Consider the following 24,000-nt stretch of genomic DNA (forward strand, 5'->3'; position numbering starts at 1 on the left):
CACAGCTGACAAAGCAGAAGTCTATTAGAACCTAGCTATGGATTCCCTGTTTAGACAGTAATAGGAGCCAAGTGGATGTTTTTTCTTCATTAAAACTACCGTCGTGATAGTTTTTTTTTTATCTGTTTAAGTCACTATCTCTTCTTAGTGTTTTTTTTTTTTTCTTCTTCTTCTTCTTCTGTTCTGAATTTGTCGTCTGTTCTTTGGTGTCTCTGTTATTTTTCCTTCGTTAAGTAATTATGCACAGTGGATCTCTTGCATATTCAGTGCTTTGTTCTGCTATTCAGTCAGTCGGCCAACTTTCTGTCTTTTTTTCGCAGGATAGTTAGCGTTTATTTATTTATTGCAAGTATATGTTTATACTTTTTTTTTTCTTTTTTTTTTTTTACTGGGTCCGAATTAGTCATAAGTCCTTGCACCTCTCTTTGTTTGTTTTAAATTTATCAGTTGTTTTTCTTTTCCGAGCGATTTATTCCCTTCTAGATCAGCCAATTTATTTATCTATTTTTTTTTTTTTTTTTTTTGGGGGGGGGGTCCATACGGCATCTATGTCCATGCTTTGTCCATACGAATAAAAGTCTTACCACACCATGAGGTCCGCGGGAAAGTAATAGTCTTTGTATATCATTGTTATGGTGTAGGTATTTAAATGATTAATATTTGCTGTAAATACCAAGGATTGCAGAAATTGCTTTCGTAACATCCATTGCACAAATGCAAATGATCTCGTAATGTCACATATGATAATAGCATGTACATGATTGCCAGACAACATTAATAATATAGCAAACATGCAAACGCACACACACACACACTAACAAACACGCACACACACACACACTAACAAACACACACACACATACACACACACACACACACTCACACACACACATACGCACACACACACACACAAACACACACACACACAAACACACACACACACAAACACACACACACGCACGCACACACAAACACACACACACTAACAAACACACACACACACATACACACACACACACACAAACACACACACACACACACACACACACACACACACACACACACACACACGTGTATCTGAAACTCAACAACAAACATTAATAAACGATGACATTTGAGTCAGACCTCCACCGAGTCGTAACAATATAATGTCCATTAATCCTATTGCCATTATCATTACCGTTTTGCGCATGACGCTGCTCATAAAGCATGAATAAACAACTCATTATAAACTCCCCCCTACCTACCCCCCCAACACCCACCGTTATAAAAAAGGCGGTTATTTTTTTTTTTTTTTTTTTTAAGGTTAAGCTGATTTACAAATCTTTCGAGTCCTATATTTTTTTTTCTCGAGGTTAAGCTGATGAGTGAACCTCTCGTGTCCTATTTTCTGCTGATGGTGTCAAGCTCATTAACTATGCAGATTGGTAAGTTTGTATTCGTCCTTAGCCTCAAGATAAGTCTTTATGGAAGTCTTATGGAAGTCTTAATTAACCGAGGATTGTGTTTTGATTTTTTTTTTTTTTTTTTTTTTTTTGGGGGGGGGGCTTTTTTTGTTAATTTTATATACTGTGAGAATGCAAGATTGACGATGCAACAACTTGTTTTCTCTTTTTTTATGTTTTTTATCAGTCATCAATGAATTTCCTCTCTTGGTAAAGTTTGTCATTTGTAATTATAAACGATAATGTGCATGTTTATATAATTCATTTTCTAAAAAAGCGTTCGGTCATAAGTAATATTGCAATATCATATCATACAGGAAAAAAAAAATAAAATAAAATAACAGCAATGCACGTCTGACCTTTCCCTTTTTTTTTTTTTTTTTTTTTTTAATAATCGTTAGCTTTGTTTTGACATTTTATCAATATCAACAAAGCTTTTACTCTCGTCAAAAATATTTGCTGGTTGAGGTTGTTGTTGTTTTGTTTTTTTTCTTTTTTTCCTTTTATGAGATATTGTAGTGATTTGTTGAGTGTTTTATGCTAATGATAATATTGGTTGCAATAAAGATGATTATGGTGGTGGTGGTGATGATGATGATTATGGTGGTAGTGGTGGTGATAGTGATGATGATGACGATGATTATGATGATGATGATTATGATGGTGGTGGTGATGAAAATAATGATGAATGATTATGATAATGGTGATGATGACGAAAATAATGATGAGTGATTATGATGATGGTGGTGATGACGAAAATAATGATGAGTGATTATGATGATGCTGGTGATGACGAAAATTATAATAAGTGATTATGAGGATGTGATACCGGCAAAAACAACAACATTGGTATAAATAATAACGGTATAGATTTACGATTTAGTTTTTTTTTTTTTTTTTTTTTTTTTTTTGTTATCAGCTTCTCTCTCCCTAACAGCAACATCTCTTAAATCACAATGATATCAATAAAGTTCTTTTTTTTATAAACATAAAAAAATAAAACGTTAACTGATAAAGAACAAAACAAAAAAACAAAAACAAAAAAATGAAGTTTTGTGATTCTTTTAAGGCACAATATAAAGCTTCAAAGATCGCTAATGAGTGACAGCGAAAGCACAATGCAAGCACTAAAGGGAAAGCATGATACAAGACCCACGTGTGACCTGAGTCAGCAAGCACTAAGACTATAAAGAGGAGCTTAGACCTCTGTTCTCTGCTCACCTAAATATTGCTGTGTGTGCTTGCTTGCCATATATACGAGCTTGTTTATATACTGTACATAAAAAGGCGTAATATTCCCTTGCATAACAAAAAAAAACGTAATATTCCCTTGCATAACAAAAAATACGTAATATTCCCTTGCATAACAAAAACATACGTAATATTCCCTTGCATAACAAAGAAAAATAACTGGATGATGTGAAAGAAATATAATGGACGGGGTATCAGTTATAATCAATTATATAATTGCAATATCATTGTTGCATCTAAAATTATAGATGCAGGAAAGCATAGCCTGAAATTATGATTTTCATAGAAACCTTCAACATGCTTCTTACTTTCAATGGTGAAAATATAGCACTGAAGAAATAATCTTTTAGGATTCCATTTCAGTAAGAAAGGAGCGTCCATTGGGAGGAAATGGCGCGAAAAATGAGGTTTCGTGCACGTGGTTTCGCGAATTTTAATGTAGAGAAAGATTAATTCTGATGATCATGATCGTAATGGAAGTGGTTGCTATGGTAGCAGTAGTCATGTTGATATTTTACTCTCTTTCTTTTTCTATTTCTTTACTTTCTCTCTGTGTCCCTTTCATTTTTCTTTCATTTTTTTTCTCTCCATTTTTCCCTCTCTTCTTCTCTTTCTTTCTTTTTTCTCTCTATCTCATCGTTTGATATCACTATTATCTTTACCAAGATTATATCACTATTTAGTCACGTGTTTATTTTGAATTTAACAGTTTTTTTTTTACGAGCGATTTATTCCCTTCTAGATCAGCCAATTTTTTTTTTTTTTTTTTTTTTTTTTTTTTTTTTTTTTGTCGATACGGCATCTGTGTCCATGCTTTGTGTATATGAATATAACGAAATCTTGCCACACCATGAGGTCCACGGGAAAGTAATGGTCTTTGTATATCATTGTTATGGTGTAGGTATTTAAATGATTAATATTTGCTGTAAATACCAAGGATTGCAGAAATTGCTTTCGTAACATCCATTGCACAAATGCAAATGATCTCGTAATGTCACATATGATAATAGCATGTACATGATTGCCAGACAGCATTAATAATATAGCAAACATGCAAACGCACACACACACACACACACACACGCACACACACACACACTCGGGCACGCACACACAAACACACACACACACACGTACACACACAAACACACACACAAACATACACACACAAACACACACACACAAACACAAACACACACACACAAACGCACACACACTCTAACAAACACACACACACGCACACACACACACAAACACACACACACACAACACACACAAACACACACACACACCCAGACACAAACACACACACACACACACACACAGGCGCGCACGCACACACACTAACAAATACACACACACACACACACACACGTGTATCTGAAACTCAACAACAAACATTAATAGACGATGACAATTGAGTCAGACCTCCACCGAATCGTAACAATATAACGTCCATTAATCCTATTGCCATTATCATTACCGTTTTGCGCATGACGCTGCTCATAAAACATGAATAAACAACTCATTATAAACTCCCCCCTACCTACCCCCCCGACCCCCCACCCCTCCTCTTCGACCGTTACAAAAAAAACGGTTATTTTTTTCTCAAGGTTAAGCGGATTTACAAATCTTTCGAGTCCTATATTTTTTCTCGAGGTTAAGCTGATGAGTGAACCTCTCGAGTCCTATTTTCTGCTAATGGTGTCAAGCTCATTAACTATGCAGATTGGTAAGTTTGTATTCGTCCTTAGCCTCAAGATAAGTCTTTATGGAAGTCTTATGGAAGTCTTAATTAGCCGAGGATTGTGTTTTGAATTTTTTTTTTTTTTTTTTTTTTTTTTGGGGGGGGGGGGATTTTTGTTAACTTTATATACTGTGAGAATGCAAGATTGACTATGCAACGACTTGTGTTCTCTTTTTTATGTTGTTTTTTATCAGTCACCAATGAATTTCCTCTCTTGGTAAAGTTTGTCATTTGCAATTATAAACGATAATGTGCATGTTAACATAATTCATTTTCTAAAAAAGCGTTCGGTCATAAGTAATATTGCAATATCATATCATACACGAAAAAAAAATAGATAAATAACAGCAATGCACGTCTGACCTTTCCATTTTTTTTTTTTTTTTTTTTTTTTTAATAATCGTTAGCTTTGTTTTGACATTTTATCAACATCAACAAAGCTTTTATTCTCGTCAAAAATATTTGCTGGTTGAAATTTTTTTTTTGTTTTTTTCCTTTTATGAGATATTGTAGTGATTTGTTGAGTGTTTTATCTAATGATAATATTGGTTGCAATATGATTATGATAATGGTGGTAGTGGTGATGATGATGATTATGGTGGTAGTGGTGGTGATAGTGATGATGATGACGATGATTATGATGATGATGACGATGATTATGATGGTGGTGGTGATGAAAATAATGATGAATGATTATGATAATGGTGATGATGACGAAAATAAGGATGAGTGATTATGATGCTGGTAATGAAGAAAATAATGACGAGTGATTATGATGATGGTGGTGATGACGAAAATAATGATGAGTGATTATGATGATGCGATACCGGCAAAAACAACAACATTGGTATAAATAATAACGGTAAAGATTAAGGATTTAGTTTGTTTTATTTGTTATCAGCTTCTCTCTCCCTAATAGCAACATATCTTAAATCACAATATCAATAAAGTTCTTTTTTTATAAACATATAAAAAATAAAACGTTAACTGGTAAAGAACAATACAAAAAAACAAACAAAAAAAACTCTAGTTTTGTGATTCTTTTAAGGCACAATTTAAAGATTCAAAGATCGCTAATGAGTGACAGCGAAAGCACAATGCAAGCACTAAAGGGAAAGCATGATACAAGACCCACGTGTGACCTGAGTCAGCAAGCACTAAGACTATAAAGAGGAGCTTAGTCCTCTGTTCTCTGCTCACCTAAATATTGCTGTGTGCTTGCTTGCCATATATACGAGCTTGTTTATATACTGTACATAAAAAGGCGTAATATTCCCTTGCATAACAAAGAAAAATACGTAATATTCCCTTGCATAACAAAAAAATACGTAATATTCCCTTTCATAACAAAAAAAATACGTAATATTCCCTTGCATAACAAAAAAAAACGTAATATTCCCTTGCATAACAAAAAAATACGTAATATTCCCTTGCATAACAAAAAAAAATATGTAATATTCCCTTGCATAACAAAAATACATAATATTCCCTTGCATATCAAAACATACGTAATATTCCCTTGCATAACAAAAATACGTAATATTCCCTTGCATAACAAAAAGATACGTAATATTCCCTTGCATAACAAAAAAATACGTAATATTCCCTTGCATAACAAAAAAAGACGTAATATTCCCTTACATAACAAAAAAAGACGTAATATTCCCTTGCCTAACAAAATATAACGTAATATTCCCTTGCATAACAAAGAAAAATACGTAATATTCCCTTGCATAACAAAACAAAAAACATAATATTCCCTTGTATAACAAAAAAAAACGTAATATTCCCTTGCATAACAAAACAAAAATCATAATATTCCCTTGTATAACAAAAAAAAAACGTAATATTCCCTTGCATAACAAAACAAAAAACATAATATTCCCTTGCATAACAAAGAAAAATACGTAATATTCCCTTGCATAACAAAACAAAAAACGTAATATTCCCTTGGATAAAAAAAAAGTAATATTCCCTTGCATAACAAAACAAAAAACGTAATATTCCCTTGGATAAAAAAAAAAAGTAATATTCCCTTGCATAACAAAGAAAAATAACTCGATGATGTGAAAGAAATGATATGAATGGGGTATCAGTTATTATCAATATAATTGCAATTTCTTTGTTGCATCTAAAATTATAGATGCAGGAAAGCATAGCCTGAAATTGTGATTTTCATAGAAACATACTTCAACATGCTTGTAACTTTCAATGGTGAAAATATAGCATTGAAGAAATAATCTTTACTGGTTCCATTTCAGTAGGAAAGGAGCGTCCATTGGGAGGAAATGGCGCGAAAAATGAGGTTTCGTGCACGTGGTTTCGCGAATTTTAATGTAGAGAAAGATTAATTCTGATGATCATGATCGTAATGGAAGTGGTTGCTATGGTAGCAGTAGCCATGTTAATATTTTACTCTCTTTCTATTTCTGTTTCCTTTTCTCTTACTCTATTTCTTTTTCCTCTCTATCTCGTTTTTCTGCCTTTCATTTTTTGTTTCTCACTCTATTTTTGCCTCTCTTCCTCTCCCTTTCTTTTTCTCTCTCTCTCTTTCTCATCGTTTGATATCACTATTATCTTAATATATAGAAACGTAACCCACAGCAGGAAGGAAGAAAATAACACTAAACATTTTTATTACTGGCGCCCATTTATATAAACATGATCACTTTTCATGACTGCCTATGGAAATTAAAGAAATTGGAAGACAGGAATACAATAATAAATAGAAAATAAATGAAATAGGGATATTAGATGACCGAAAAGATAATCATGTTAACGAGAGAAGCTGGTTAATGATAACACAAGAGAATCGAAAATTGGGAGAAAACAAAGGAAAATAATATAAATTAATGATACGAAAATATCTAAAGAACTACTGCACTAAGGGTTAAAGAATACAAAAGAAAAGCATATGGATAAACAGAAAAAGGACACTAAAACATCTGAAGAACTATCGAAGTAATGGTTGACAATTAGCTCGTTCTCCAGCTTCGAAGTCCACCACTAAAATCATGCTACTAAAATTCATCTGGTAGAGGAAAACCGCCAAAGATTTGTGATTTAAGGCGGCAGAGATATATTTCAGACGTCGGGTATTTAAAGTTCGTTAATTCATTCCTTACAAAATAACCTGGGCATGATATCAGGAAGTTGTGCGAATAAGCCGCTTCGAATCCTACGCACGAGGCTATTTCGAAACTTTGATCGCTTTCTTTTTCATCTCTTGTTTTCTTTTCATTTCATGATACGGAAGTTAGTTCGGATTTGTTATACTTTCCATTTTCATTTTCATTGAAAATATGGAGCGGGAAAAGGTTCATTGAGAAGTATTCCAGACGGAAAATAACGCTATCGAAAAAAGGACAGGACCAAAGCTGGGCAGTCTGGGTCCGGTGTTCGTAGAGTACGTACGTATCCTGAAGTCTCCGGTGTTGTTTTGGTATATTCTTCAATAATATGTATGTCATTTAAATTTGTATCGCGCTTGTCTTTAATTGTTAACATTCATCATTATGTATACGATATGCATTAAAAACAAACAAAAAAACTTTCAGTTTCTCGGTATTAATTTTTCCGGTTTGTCATAGCTTTCTAGAGACTAACTATACCCTATCTTACAGCTTCTCTTGGATCTCCGAAGATGCCGGTCGTGCCCTACGCTACCATCAACCGATCGCACAGGAACCCATCCCACTACTGCTTCACAACATCATCTGGGTGAGATCTGGAGAGAATCCAGGTCAGCTGTGGTGGTTGTCCACGAAATGGCACCTCTTATGTTTGAAGGTAGGTCATTTATTGTCCTAGGTTTTAGCTGTGGTGCATTTTTTGTTTGTTTGTTTGCTTTGTGTGGGAATGTGATGTAATGTCCTGTGGAAAAAGGGGGAGCCAGTGATTATGAAGCCAAGTAACTTGTGTCGAGGTACTTTGACTTTGGCTGGTTATATTCCTGTTATGGTTTCATTTATAATTTTAACGTTAGTGTCGTTTAAATGCGTAACTAGTGACTATATTTGTAATTTTGAAAATACCATGCAATGTTAATAGGGTTAATGTCCAGGTTTGGACATCCTTGGAATCTTCGAACTACTATTTTTGCAATCAAATTTGCAATGGTTGATGGGAGTTGCTTCTGTGCCGTTTCCTGTCGCAAATGAAGGATGAACAAGTAAGCGCCTCCAACCCCCACCGCCATTGCTAAAGACGAGATGTGTAAAAGTTTGGTAAATTTTCTGAATAATGCTGCATCACTAAATACCACAAAAGTGGTATCGATGGATTCCTCTCAACCTTTTCTATTCATATATAATGGAAATAACACTTCCAACCCTGGACCCCACAATCTGGGTCCCGATAGTAGGGGAGGGCATTAAGTAGATCAGGGAAATTGCGGGGTAAAATATGAATTTGGGTATATTTCGTATGCAAAATTTTGACCCAATTACCTACCTAACTTTGCCTAGTTTTGAGGTTAGCCCTAGCCAAGAGGGGGCTATGCTCCCCTGTGGACCTCCCCTATTCAGGGCACTTCATGATACTTATGATACATAATTAGTTCTGTAGGTAAAAATGCCGTGACCCACCATGAATAGCCCTCACACTGCGCCATGATGACAGCAACTGAGACTCATATATTCCTCAGAATAGGAAACTAGGACCGATAATGACGCAACCATTCAATAGAGGGCACTCTATAATTATACTGTAAATAATGGGGATTATTGCGCCATCTATCAAGAGAACATAACAGCGCATGCAGGTAATTCATTGAGGGTTTTTTTTAGTCCACAGCTCGTCAGCAGCCGTGAATATGTAAACACAACCATGTTTGAATTTCAGGGCGAGGATGGTGGTTGTCGAGGTAATTTGCACAAGGCATGTTGCACGAAGTGTCCTAAATAGGGGGTTCCAGAGGGGGGGGGGGGTGCAAAGCCTCCCCTTGACTAAAGGCGCTGTCACACTAGCACTTTTCCGTCAATTTTCTGAAAAATTGTCAATTTTTGAGCGAATTGGCATCTTTCTAGTCAGACGATAATTCCGAGTTTCCGCGTGAAACATTCCCGTCGTCCTATTGGCCAAGCATAATCAAATCAAGAACTATATTTTTAAATGTTCGTATTTGTTTTAAAACATTAATGATATTCAAATGTAATGAAATTTACTTTTCTTATTAATAGCGTAAAATTGACAAAGAGAAATATGTAAATCTAAATTTTATTTCCATAGATAAAATTTGTTTTAAGTGCTCGACTTCATTGTTTACATCCGTCAGCCGCAGAGCGCGCTATTTTTCCTCCAGTTTTGAAACATAATGGATTGTGTGGATGGACAGTATTGGACACGTGCCCTTCAGAGGAATACTTGAATTAGAATATTTTCTTGTGTTTTCTTGTTACGGTCAGCATCTGTTAAAACGAAGTCTAGCATAACCGCGCACTATCGCTTGTTCGGCGCCATTGTTTACAAATGCGATGCGAGTATCGCATTACTAAGCCGATGGCTCCTAGTGTGACTGCGCGCCTCGAAAAATTGACAATTTTTGAAAATTGACGAAATAAAACGACGGAAAATAGGCTAGTGTGACAGCGCCTTAAGGCCAACTTCAAAACTAGGCAAAGTTAGGTAGGTAATTGCATTAAGATTTTGCATATGAAATATGCCCGAAGTAACACGAGGTAGCACGAAGTGCCTTAAAAAATGGGGTCTCAGATTGTGGCGTACAGGGGTGGAGTTGCACATTTATCCACTACATATGAATAGTAGAGTTTGAGAGGAATCCATTGATACCACATTTGTAGTATTTAGTAACACGGTGTTATTCGGAAAATATACCAGTATTTGAATATCGAATTGTAAATAATATAAAAGGATGCTTGTATGAACGCATATCATACATATGATGCTGAAGACAAGACAGGATAAATTATTTTGTATAGTTATATTAACCCATTCATGCCGGGGGCATTCCAGCCTTGCAAGTTGCAATGCCGGGGCTCTCGATCGCATAGGCCTAAATCAATTAAATGATCAATGCTGTATGACGGCACCCTGCAAACGTTAACTTTCATATCGCATGATTAAACAAGCTCCATTAACCCATTGCAGATGGGGATAAATTCGCTTGCCCAGTGTCCAGGATAGGTTTTATTTTAGAGAGGTAGCTTGAAGCAACATAATTTGAACCTTCCCACTCATTTTCAGTTATTCATTGGAAAACTAGAGCGATTTTTGTTTTATTTTTTGTGTTTTATTGAGTTTAGAGACATGTGCCATATGACAGGCTCTATCAGTGCTCCAGTTGACTAAAATTGTAGTACATGATCCATATTAGCTCATTATTTTCTTTATACTTAGTGTGATAGAAGTATTGCTGTTTTATGGGAGGACAAAAGGTAACTTAATTTTTTCGTATTTTTATGTTGTCATAAAGAATACGAAACATAACCACCTACAATAAAGATAACATGAGGAGATAGGGCAGAGGAATGAAAACTGCTTGTGACTGTGAGTGCCACAGTGAAAGGCATCCATATTGGCACAGGTGCACATTTTAGAAACGGTGTGGATTGAGTCACCCTCCTCTTCTCATTCTACCTGCACAACCTTCATCGGCGGTACTTTAGAGCAAGAGGTCGTCAACTTGGTGTGTGCCATCGCTCTATAAAGATAGTGCTTGCTAGAGACTGTGGATGGGTGCCATTCAAGGCTCTCTCTCCTGTTGGTGCTAGGAAAAAGGGCCATCTAGGTTTTGGACGTTAAGTTAGCTCGATATTATGGTAATTACAGTAATTATGACTGCAGTTGTCATCATCACTCACTCGATGTTGACATGAAGAAGGCCATTGTTACACACATCAACATCGACAGCCACCTCCAAGTAGTTCCGAACCACCATTATCAAATAAGAATATGCCCCATAACAAAGGATTTTAGAGGTGGCATTGATACGATAAACGAACACAGTTGCTGCAATAAGCCAAAACTATCCAAGGTCATGTGCCTATGCACTGAGCTGACACCTGTGCTCTTATATACACATAATATACTGACCATTCTGCATGACTTGTGCAAGAAAACGGTTGGGGGAGGGGGTAGAAAAGGGGTTAAAAGCTTCACCGATATGGTAAACATACATGAGTAACGGATCAGGGAAATGTGAACCATCCAAGGACGTCGTTTAAATAATCACCAATGTGACAGCAGGAAACTTTTATATATATAAACATCTCTGTATGCCTTGTCTTATGCCTTGAAGAAGCAATTAAGTGAAAGAGCCTTTGACTTATTCGCATTTCCATTTTCATTATTTTGTTTACTATTCTTGATACAAAAAAAGGTAACCAAATTTTGCCTACTGCTGTCTACGTTCGATAAACTTAGATTACATATTCGCATATCACATGAGTTGGGCTGCTTTACAGGATGAAAATATATGTGTACCACAATAGTGGTGTATTGGATATAGGTATATTCTGATTAAACACACTAGACCTCGAAAGAGAGTGGTCGTTTTCTATCGAAATCCACTTGAGTATTTGAGATCGTATGGTGGAAGCTTTAAAAGTAAATTCAAACGCGTGGGAAAAGTCAAATGTCAAATGACTTGCATGGCTACTGGTGCATCAATAATTGGGCGCATAGGATGTGATTGTGCAATTTTTCAACATGTGTAGATTTTATTTGATGTCGGCCTAAAAATATTGTTTCATTACACGAAAAATATGTTTAATTCATAACATTTTTCAGACCATATAATAATTTCCTCACATAGTACTGTTGATTTAATTGGTTTTATTTCACAATGCATGCAGGCGTGTGATTTATGAAAATCACTTTTGTCATTTTTATTTACATATACTATTTTTTCTTAACCGGCGTCACTTATTGCGATAAAAACACAATTGTTTTATGCGTTACACGATTTTCTAAACGGCCAACCGGCTTCTGGAAAATCTTTGTACCACAGAAGTCGGTCGTTGGTAGACCAAAGACTGAGGCTTTCATAAGGAAAATGCATAGCAATTCGCTATATGAAAGTCTTGATACAATGACGTCATTTGCTGATGTTGCGATTGGATTGTTTAATTAAGCGGCATTCCGGCAATTTGGTTATAATTAGTGATTTAACAAGGGTTGTCACCTGTTAGTGTCTCATACGATGAAGAAATATACCTGGTTAATTTATTGGTATTTAAGTGATGTTAAACAGTACAGCCCCCTCCATCTTACACTCGTTAATAACAGGATTTTTATATGGAGCTATCACTTATTTACTTACAACCATATCTTTCGAGTACATTTTATTTTATTCATGGATATGTTGCACCTCTGAAATATGTGATAAACCATTCTAGGTAGCGTGTATCAAGGTTCACCCACCTTACCAAGAGTCTAGGACAGTTTATATCCCTTGACTTCCCTCCTTGTGGTGGGTACAGCCGAGTAGCTCCAATAAAAGCATTGAGAATAGTTTGTTATTCAATAAATTATTTGTGAAATAATACGACAGATATCTTGCCGGGATTCTCTGTCCACACTATTAAATTTCATAAGTCACTATATTGTTTGGATATTAACTCGCTAACCTTTGGTGGTATTGTTGGGTGTAGATTTTCGGTATACGAATATCAGAAAGACCTGTTGCCCCCCTCCCCCACCTCTCTCTCTCTTTCTCTTTCTTTCTCTCTCTCTCTTTCTTTCTCTGTCTTTCTCTTTCTTTCTCTGTCTTTCTCTTTCTTTCTCTCTCTCTCTCTCTCTTTCTTTCTCTCTCTCTCTTTCTTTCTCTCTCTCTCTTTCTTTCTCTCTCTCTCTTTCTTTCTCTCTCTCTCTCTCTTTCTCTCTCTCTCTCTCTCTCTCTTTTTCTCTCTCTCTCTCTCTCTCTTTTTCTCTCTCTCTCTCTCTCTCTCTCTCTCTCTCTCTCTCTTCTCTCTCTCTCTCTCTTTCTCTCTCTCTCTCTCTTTCTCTCTTTCTCTTCTCTCTCTCTCTTTCTTCTCTCTCTCTCTCTCTCTTCCCCTCTCTCTCTCTCCCTCTCTCTCTCCCCTTTCTCTCTCTCTTTTCTCTCTCTTTCCTCTCTCTCTCTCTCTCTGTTTCGTCCATCTCTCTCTCTTCTCTCTCTCTCTCTCTCTCTCTCTCTCTCTTTTTTCTCTCTCTCTTCTTTCTCTCTCTCTCTTTTTCTCTCTCTCTCTCTCTCTCTCTCTCTCTCCTTCTCTTTCTCTCTCTCTCTCCTGCTCTTTCTCTTTCTACCTCTCTCTTTATCTTTTTCTTCTTCTCTCTCTCTATCTTTCTCTCTTTTTCTTTCTCTCTCTCTCTCTTCTTTCTCTCTCTCTCTCTTCTTTCTCTCTCTCTCTTCTTTCTCTCTCTCTCTTCTTTCTCTCTCTCTCTCCTTTCTTTCTCTCTCTCTCCTTTCTTTCTCTCTCTCTCTTTCTTTCTCTCTCTCTCTCTTTCTTTCTCTCTCTCTCTTTCTTTCTCTCTCTCTCTCTCATTCTTTCTTTCTTTTCTCTCTCTCTCTTTCTTTCTCTCTCTCTCTCTCTCTTTCTTTCTCTCTCTCTCTCTTTTTCTTTCTCTCTCTCTCTCTCTCTCTCTCTCTCTCTCTCTCTCTCTCTCTCTCTCTCTCTCTCTCTCTCTCTCTCTCTCTCTTCCCCCTCCCTTTCTATTCATCCCCACATACTCTTCCTCTCTCTCTAGCTATCTATCCATCCATCCATGCTGTTACTGCTTCAGGGTAATATAATTCACAGGAAAAAAAATATAAACCCACAGATTTATCAGAAACACCTACCTGCTTTTAATAATTTTATTTGTTGCATGAAAGGGAATAAATCTTTGCCTAACTTCTTACAGCTAGTAATGGAAAGGCGTCCTCTGATGTACTCAGGGTCGTACTTTCGGGATGCGCTGAGCCCCCATAATCCCTTGAGATGGCGCGGCCTCTTCGCCTCAGATTTCGACTTCTGTCTGCTTCGTCTCCGTGGAAGCGTGGCCAACCATGACCCCCGGAAGGCTATGTACCAGCACGGGACGCCCGTGTATGGGACTTTGAAGCTCTCGTACCTCGTTTGGAATACGGCAGCAACAAAAATAATCTTGTGCCACTTGAGCTACCCTGTGCTGTGGGGCCTCTCGCCTCGCTTGATACGGTTGTTTCTGTGGCCCAGTAGTCGAGGGCGTTCTTTGCGCCTACCAGTTGGGAGGTGGAGGGGGGGGGAGGTGAACAGGAAGGAAGGGTTTTGTCACGGAACTCAAAGCCCCTCTTAGTACTGAAGAACGCAACCAGGGTTCCATTGGGGGAGGATAGGAATATGTTACACTGCAACATACTCTTAGCTATTGCACATGGGTTGATTTTTGGTCCCTACAGGAGTGACAAACCTAGATGACCAATTCTTTTCAATCCTTCTAGAGAATACAAGGTTTGTAACTGTCAAATGCGTGAATGAAAATAGATAGCTTCAGAACGTAAACCCTTTCATCATAAAAAAAATGTCCTTTATTGTAAGATGGTAACATCCTTGTAAAAGTGCGATTCAATTACCAGATTATGGATCACAATTGATGCAGATTCATGATCTCAAAGTGAGAGTAACTATCCATCTTGGCCCAGATGCCTGTACAGGAGTTTTAAGGACGATGGATGAAAGTAAAATCCAAGGTTTAGTGGACGTGAATTGCATGAGCAAAAAGGACTGGAATGTGAATGATTACCAGACATGTTCAAAATCAGTATATTATAAAAATACATTTTAATAGCTGTTAAAAATTCGGACACCATCCATTAAGATGTATTGACAAAGATATGGATAAATTCACTTGTGGTATATGTTCTGAAGCTCATGAAACCACTAAATGTACTGGAAATATGATCAAATGTGCCAACTTGCCAAAAGGTATTGTTTTATGTCAATTCATTTAAAAGTACAAAAAGCTTAAGACATGACAGTGACATGGCCTACTCAGGAAACTTGATTTAATATGTACAAAACTTAATTTCTAACAATGTTTTATGTTATTTTGTGACATTGTCACTCAGTCGAACAGATTCCACAGGGAGGTGTCTTGTCACCAACTTTGTTTGTCTGATCAATGACAGTTCACCATCTCCAGTAATGCACGACTCAGCAAAAAGACCCAAATAATCATGGATATGATTTTTACTGGGGCCTCTGGTGGGATTTTTAATTTTCTATAAGAAAGAGTATTGGTGTGTTTTTGCCCATAGGAGAAAGCCCAAAATCACGCTAACCCTAGATAATCATCCCATACCTATTTAAAATCATTAAGATTTGATCTACATTTTGATGGCAGACTAAATTGGAAAGATCATTTGCCATAAAAGCACTCAATATATCATTACATTTCTAGACACAGGTAGCTGATACTAAGACTATACTAATGACTTATCAGATCTAGTGTAGATCATGGATCAATCATGTAAGGCTCGGCAATGTGTTCAATTTTGAAAGGTTTGGATGCAATGAAGAATGATTTTTTGCGCGTATCTGTCTTAGAACCCTTAAATGCACTCGTATCGAGTATCTTGGGGAAGAGTCAGGAATATTTCTCTCCATCTTAGACGCTGTCAGCTATAGCTAATGTATGCCACCAAAATAGCCAGAACTGAGCCACCCTAACGGAAATGCTTTGCTTTGGCATTTACGCTTGGAGGGCTGTGGCATTAGGCTAGTGGCCAAACTTTAGATTTTACCCTAGTGACGACCCATGATAGAATAGTCCTATTTTAGATTCCTTAAGTTTACATAAACCATGAAGTCTTTAGACACCAAAGAAAAAAATGAATCCCAGGGTAAGCTAGCCGGGTCAACTGTTAATCTAGACCCTAGCATGGTATGCACAGATCTCGGGCATTATGTTTCCTTTATGAAAGTTAAAATCCATTTGAGGCAATGCTAGTAGACTAGCCAGGGTTAAGGACACAAGATTAACCCACCTCATTACCTATATTGATCAGTTTCCCACCACAATGATGACCCCCCATTGCAACACAAACCTTACAGTATCCCATATCTTGACCATCTGCCAAAAAAAAAAAAAAAAAAAAAAAAAAAAAAAAAGCAGAATCAAAAAAATAGGTTTGAAATATTGAATTCTATCAGTTAATGATAGGATTATCCATAAAGTAATCACTTTTCTAAAGGAGACAAAATGACCTTTTCTAGATCGATATAATGGAACCATTACCTTGATGACCTTTGCATGTGCCATTGGTGTAGTTGTTGTTAGCCCTTACCTCAGACCCCAGTACTCTTCTATCACTCCTCTTGGCCGTAGTATCCTACCCAAACCTCCATTACCTCCAGAGCAATGCGTTGAACTTATAAGCTTTCAGCGATATGATGAGAGACCCGCCAGAGTAATACATGGATGAATTTTAGTCCAAGAATCCTTGTATAGATAAAGATGAATACACTAAAGGAGTAAGTTGTTCAATATCAATATGAAAATGAGTCGATATTGTGGAGCCTTGGTCATAGCTTAAAGAATGCTTAAAAAAAATCGTAGTAATAAAACTTTTCTCTAAAACGGTCCCCATAGTCAGATCGAATACTGCAAGGGAATTTTCATTAGCAACCGACTAGGTAATAGTCGGCTTCGTCGATTATGCGTTGGATAATCTGTTATGTGATTCCATTTTTCATTTTGTCCATTTTCATGTTTTATGTTATTGTCCCTTACAAATCAGACAAGAAAAATGTCTTGTGTTTATTTCATTATGTTCCATATCATTTATTCGTAAAAATAATACACAAAGAATGAAAAAAAATCCTTTTCAATATTGCATTGTTACTAGTATTGAAGAGAGCCACTATAATCTACACAATGATAGTTGATTTCTATCTTGGCTTTAGGAAAATAAATCTCTAATACAGCAAGCAGTGAAGGCGGTAAACAATGGTACAGAAATCCTGAATGTTTGCTTGAGTATTTTGATAATACTTATTATAAAATAAGTATTTCATAACTTGTTAATAGCATGTTCTACTGGTTTTCCCTTCCTATGGTAATAGGTAGTGTCTAGATGCCTCACATGCTTTGTTTCATTAAATGAAATGTGGATATAAATAAAAGTAATCATTCGCTATTAATTGATCTTGGAAACCAGAAACGTTCTCTTAAAGCATTAGTATCAAAAAGCTTTTGAGAGGCTGATTTTCCAACATGAATTGGATTATGCTGGTCTTTGATGCTAATCAATATTGAACACTTATTTTAAAAAACAACAATGTCAATGAAAACGGTTTCATATCTTATCTTTGGAATGAAGAATGACTTGAAATTGGATATGAAGAGATATGTGATGGGGGTAAAACAGCGTGCGCTGTGCCATCACTTTCCGTTTTCTTTATTGACGTGGCGAGGAAACAAGTACACCTAGAGTCGCTATGGGGAAATTGTCAATAGAAAAGTCATTTGCATAAGGTAAGGCATATTATTGATAGTCTTAAACTGTCAAGGTCTATAGTGTGTTAGAGAATGTTTATAAGGGACGTAGTGGATTAAACACCGGGTTAAAAACTTATGGGTCCAGTAGCAAAGAAATAATAATAATCTATATCATTTTCCAGCTCCTTCATATATCCTCGTTTGCCTTGTATATAAAAATTCCCGATGTTATTAAGACCGCTGACCATATCTATCACTAATTTCTTTCCACTATTCCATGTACCAGCCCTCTCATGAGCTTGACGGCTGCTATGACATTAATCTCGCTTACTCTCTGGGCAATACTTTGCAATCCTTTCTGTTCTCGTTATGTCTATCCTAGCATTCTTTTGACACACGAGGATAATACGCATAGCTTTAGAAAGTGCTAGTGCTCCATAATCCATCAACGTTCTCATTTTACTAATGTAGACTAGCCTCAGCAGAGGCACCCCGGCTCCTATCCCGCGACAAGCAAGTACCCTGAGCGGCTGCAGTCAAGCCTTGCACTGAGTTAGCATCCTTGCTTGAAGCAGTGAAGCCAGTGGACATACCCAGATATTTATGTTGACACCTTCTCCACTGTTTTGTTGTTTAGGGTAAGCGGCATGTTACCTCTTTGTTTACTCTGAAACTTGGTGTTTTCTTCATTATGACCAGTTTCAATGTTTGAGCAAGACTAGTAAATCTGTCCAGCGCTGTTTGCAAACGGTATTGATTGGTCCTTTGTATCAATATATCATCTGCATATATGATTGGCTGAACTCCCTTAGGATATTCCTCTGAAGCATTTCTGTTCATTAAAGAGCATTGGGCTTAAAACACCCCTCTGTGGAGTACTCGGCTCAAAACTTTTCTCCTGTCAAAAAACCGCCTTGAAACCATACGCAAGCTTTCCTATCTGTTAGTCACCAAATTCATCTCAGCAACTTTCCTGTTACACCTAATCTTGTCAATTCGTATAGAATCGCTTCCCTGTCAGCTTTATTAAAAGCTCCCTGTAAATCTATAAAAACTACGTTTTTCTGCATCATTGGACAAATACTGAATTACAGTATTTCCCTTCATAAAACTGTACAAATTACAAGACAGTTTATCTTCAATTTTGTACATTACTCTATTTAATAATATTCGCTCCATCATTTTACATATACAGGAAGTCAGAGATACAGGTCTGTAACCCCCAGCTGACTTTAGAATAGGTATTATATTAGCTTTCTTCCAAGTAAATAGGTAATTTAGAGGGCTGTTCGTCATGCTTGCTAATAAGTTGACAATATCATATGTCATTCCATCTTCCCCTGGTGAAGTGCTTTTCCCTCTTTTAACAGCATTTAGAAGTTCAAGTGTAGTTATTGGCTGACAAGATACTGCACTAATATGTTTACAGATGAAGCAATCTGTCCCTTTCTTTCGGCTTCCCATGCAATCAAAGCGTCACGAGTGCTTTGTAGTAATGAAACCAGAGAAGATGCTTTTGCCCATTTCTCAATATATTTGTTTGTCTCCTCTGGGTGTGGGTGACCGATGAGGTTATTTGCTATTCCCCTTACCTTGTTTACATTATAACATATGTTTTTGAGATTTTTACTTTCCTCAAAATTTTGCGCAAACTCTGACCAATACTTTTCTCTTACTTCACTTCTTTTCTCCCCACACATCTTTGATATGTTTAGTAGTATGTCCTTATCTTCTTCCCACCTGCCTCTCTTAGCCCATTCCCTGTGTGCCATCCTTAACATTTGTCTCCATCCTTTCTCTTATCACTGCAGTATCTGTTTTTCCTTGCTCCTTGTTTCTTCTCCTTTCTGTGCGACTTAGCCTTTGTAGGTAAACATCTTTCTGTTACACTTAACAAATCCTCGCTGAACCTATCTAATCTTAGGGGTGTGTGATCTCTGTACCAGTCCTCCATATTGTAAATAAACAGTTCTGTCACTTGTCTATGGCAAACTTTCTTCTTTTGAATCTGATTTGTGTTTAACCTAAAGCTAACTTAATATACAAAGCAAAATTATCACTAAGTAGTTCACTAACTACTACACATTCTCCTTGAATCCCCAAGCAGACAGGCGTAATCAAATCATCCACCCTTGATGTGTGTCGTCTCTTTACTACCCAGCAAGCATGCCTCAGGCTTGTCTTTGAGAAATTGGTAAAATTTGATACCTTTATCATTGATTTTGCCCATCTCCTCTAATTGCGGGTGTTTAGCATTAAAGTCAACCACTATCAGAGTCAAGTCAGAGTACATGCAAACTGGTAGGTATCTGAGATCAAAGAATCTCCCAGAGATGTATAAATGTGCAATATATACTTCACCTTCTTGTAAATACCGATCTGGAATTAAGATGATATGCTCTATAACCATTGAGTATAAGAGTATCACCTTTTATGTCCTTAGTTTCCTGGAGACAATTTACATCTGTCATTGTTCAGCACGTCTGTTACTCTAGTAAGTAAACTACTTGCATTCCACATTATCATCTTAATACAATCACAGACCTTTATGGTTTCCTTATATTTGGCAAACAGTTTCTGGATGTTTGCCCACTCCTGAACTAACTCCCACTTTCTCAGAAGCTTATCCTTTTCAGCGTCTTTGCACTTCAGTAACAATGACCTGAAGGTCGCTGATGTTCTTTCCACTACACTCGCTATTATACTTCTTTCTTTGCCCTTAATCTTAAATTTGCTTTTTGTGTTTTTCTTAACCACCAAAGTCTTTAAGTGAGGTTTCTTGCACGGGAGTTTCTCGCTCAGCCGCCACTCCTTTGTTGTTGTCTGCTACACCGCTATCCATCACTATTGCAATTTTTTTTTAAATTGCATCCATCCTCTGCATTAGTGTATGCAATATTCCAGCAATTGCAGATATCTCTTTTACCGGAGAATCTGCATCACTGTCCCTCATCATTTCCTGGGCTGCAATATCTTCTCTCGTCTGGCTGTTGGTTTGTCCGTTCATGGCATTCGCATAATTTCCCTGGAGTTGTAGTCCTCACAGTGGGCCTTGCAACCAAGCATTGGAGGGCGGTACAGGAATACTCTCCTGCTCAGGTTGTCTGGTGGTCGGTCCTCTTGCCTTTTCCTCGGTTTCTTTATGGGAATCCGAGAAATTAGGTTCCACCTTTGGCCTCGCCTAGCATGATAGAGCCCCAGCATTGTGCAAGCCTCCGCAATTGCAGCAGCAAGGATTCACCCTCTCCTTTGTGGATCTTTTCTCTGTAAATCCTGGAGTTATGCTTCCTGCCACAGAATTTGCATCTGGCGTCCTTCTGACAAGTCCACAACTTGTCCCCATCTGCTACAATTGAGGCACAGGACTGGCGGTTCCACATACAGCGCCACCCTTCTGTACCTCGCACCAGATATGAAGACCTACTCCGGGACTTCTTTCATGAGGGCAACCAGCTGGCACCGGTCCTCACCTCGTGATGTGTGCCTTTTCACCCAAACAATACTCTCGTCGCAGAGCAGAAATTCTGGGTCTAATTTTAAGGGGTACTGAAATATAATGACCCTCGTCATTTTTTTTTCCTTTTCTGTGGGGTAAACAACACTGTCCCTTTGTCCCTGAGATTTCAGGAACTGCTCTGCTTCCTCGTTCTTTACCATAAGATATGGTCTACCTTCGCCACCTTTAGCAGCGGCTCAAAATGGTTATGTTCTTTTCCAAGTTGTATTGTGCATTCTAACATTTTCATGAAGGACATTTTGCAGGATTCTGGGAATAACCTCATCCACGAGAGTTACCTTGTTGACTTCCTTATCTTCCTTCAGTCTTTTTTCCTCTTTCAAATACGCTTTCCGTGTCACTGGAGTTTTCACTCTTAGTTTCATTATAGGTTCGCTTCATGCCCGTCCCATCATCATTCATTGGAGTTCCGTTTGTGCAGTCCATTTCGTCAGTTACCGGATCAGAATCCAGGGACACCGATGTGGCAAGAGATGTAGAATTTACTGGAGGGACCAAGGGAGCCTCACCCGCTCCCTGTCTAAGGACTAAGAAGGGGGGGGGGGGGTAAACACAGGATTTAGGGAATCTTTCACGATTGAGGACCACTAGAAACACGTTCTACTTCTACGAGTGATACAACACGATTACGGCTGACTCGTGAGTGTGCACCAACGAGTGTTGACTCGATCTGAGCTTGGTCCTTACTCACTGAAGTGCCCAGCTATGGGTGTGATCGCCAGGCGACAGTGGAATCATGAAATCCTCGAGTTTTCTTTGATGGGCTTATTAAAAGCAAAATTTGTTTTATCACACTTATATATATATACATATATATATATATATATATATATATATATCATTACATACAGAAACAATATATCCATATAAAATATAAAGATTATATCCTCCCCCCCAAAAAAAAAAAAAAAAAAAAAAACGAAAAAAAAAAAATAAAGTCCAAGATGAAATTACATTAGTTTCATACATCATCTCACTTGGTTTTATCTGACTTGTTATTGTAATTGAAAAGCTAGTGATAGTTTTTTTAATTTGTTCCTGGGCTTTGTTTTACTTCAATTCAATTTCGAAAATAATAGTTCTGCTTCAGAATTGTATGTCGGCAGAGATAATACTTTTATTGCAAACTGCGGCAGGCATTTGAACACGCTTTCTCCAGCGGTATCTCTCGCTGCATAGAGAATTTCAATACGTCACAGTCGTCACTTTTCCCAAGTTTATTTTCGGTGCTTCTGCAACCAAACTGGAGTGATGGCATTTTCATTCTCGAGGAAACATCTAATCTCGAAAAGTAAATAAATGTGAAAATCAAACTTTTTTTTGATTTGTTGACACAGGGTAATCGTAAACACCCTGTATCCTAACTGTACATCTTTAATCAACTGTGGGTGATTTTTGTGTTTCTCTGTTTGCAATATGGCTAGCATTCTGTTGCCAAGATATATTTAATAGAATGGCACGTGGGCTGATGAAACCTGTGGATCAATCGTTTCGATTTTATTCCTTTTGGCCATGCCTGGTGAACAAAAATATCCCAAAATAGTTTTGTACAATCGAGTTAGTTTTGGGAACTATATGCTTTGGGCTAGTACTCTGAAAGAGCAAATTCAGTTTCTTAGTCTTTGGAAAGATCAAGTTAAAAAATGAAATAGATATATTGCTGGACTGGAAATTTGTTCATTAATCTGCTGAACTGCCAACAGCCTTTCATATTAGAGGAAAAATATAACGCCAAATGTTCCCACTGTTCTAATACTATTTCCACTGCTTGATGGAGCGAGAGCCATCGTGTTTGACTGGGATTGGGGAATTTATGGGTTTTTACGTCACATAATTCTGAAACTGTTTTAGTTCATGCTTCCTTTTATTGCTGTGGGTGAGAAGTGGGAATAGATGATACGTCCTACATCCAAGTTTTTGCCGCATCAGAAGCACACAAATGGAAAGAATGGAAGATGCATTTAAAGATACCAGGGAGCTCCTCTCTCACCCTGCTGCGTAACGAATTGTTTTCGCCCATGATATTCGAGCTTCCATCAGCAGCAAATCTGATGAAATTATTTAACGGGATGTTATTAACATGAAAGGCTTCCACTGTTATAAGTTTCTTCTAGTTGATCCCTCAGTTGATACCACTTCAAAAATGTTTATTAAATGAAAGAAACTTGACTGTATACTTTGCTACAGAGCTGTAAAATCTTGCTATGGCAGCACAGCACTTCTCTGTACTTATGTCAGTGCTCTCGCCAATGATCAGGGAAAATTTATTGGCCTTCAGTTGCTCAACCAGTTATGCTGGCCAAAGCTTTCATGAGATCTGTGCACTTTGTTCTTTTTAAGGAAATTTTGTGCAGTTGCTGAATGGGGGAACATAAGCTTCATGACATCAATATGAGCATCAGTAGTTGTGAATGGAAGGTTATTTTCAGCAATAAAACAGCAGAATAATAATGTTGCAAATACAGTTGAGTGCCCAGGCTTTCAGATGCTGCGACTTGATGTCGCCTTGGTGTCGCTCCGCATTTGCAACATGCAGTTGAGTGTCCTTGTGGCGAGTTATTGCAGTTTTACTTGCAGCAACATCTCTTTTGCTGGTCTTACTGTAGGCTCTGGTCGGGTCTCCATCGAATCGAGCCAAC

The 24,000-nt window shown here is 37.4% G+C and overlaps 1 protein-coding gene across 1 annotated transcript in view; it reads left to right on the forward strand.

Moving 5' to 3' along the window:
- Window positions 1-3,506: 3,506 nt before the first annotated feature.
- The window catches only part of LOC147466767 (uncharacterized), a 48,326-nt gene continuing 27,832 nt past the window's right edge, over window positions 3,507-24,000 (forward strand). Inside the window, exons 1-2 of the mRNA XM_086534333.1 lie at window positions 3,507-3,563; window positions 8,067-8,232. Of these exons, the coding sequence (XP_086390459.1) occupies window positions 3,507-3,563; window positions 8,067-8,232 (223 nt within the window). The remainder of the gene's footprint in view (window positions 3,564-8,066; window positions 8,233-24,000) is intronic.

Source organism: Penaeus japonicus, unplaced genomic scaffold (assembly GCF_977035675.1).
Source record: "Penaeus japonicus unplaced genomic scaffold, GWHDUDI00000001_assembly GWHDUDI00000041, whole genome shotgun sequence".
In the NCBI taxonomy this organism is placed as follows: domain Eukaryota; kingdom Metazoa; phylum Arthropoda; class Malacostraca; order Decapoda; family Penaeidae; genus Penaeus; species Penaeus japonicus.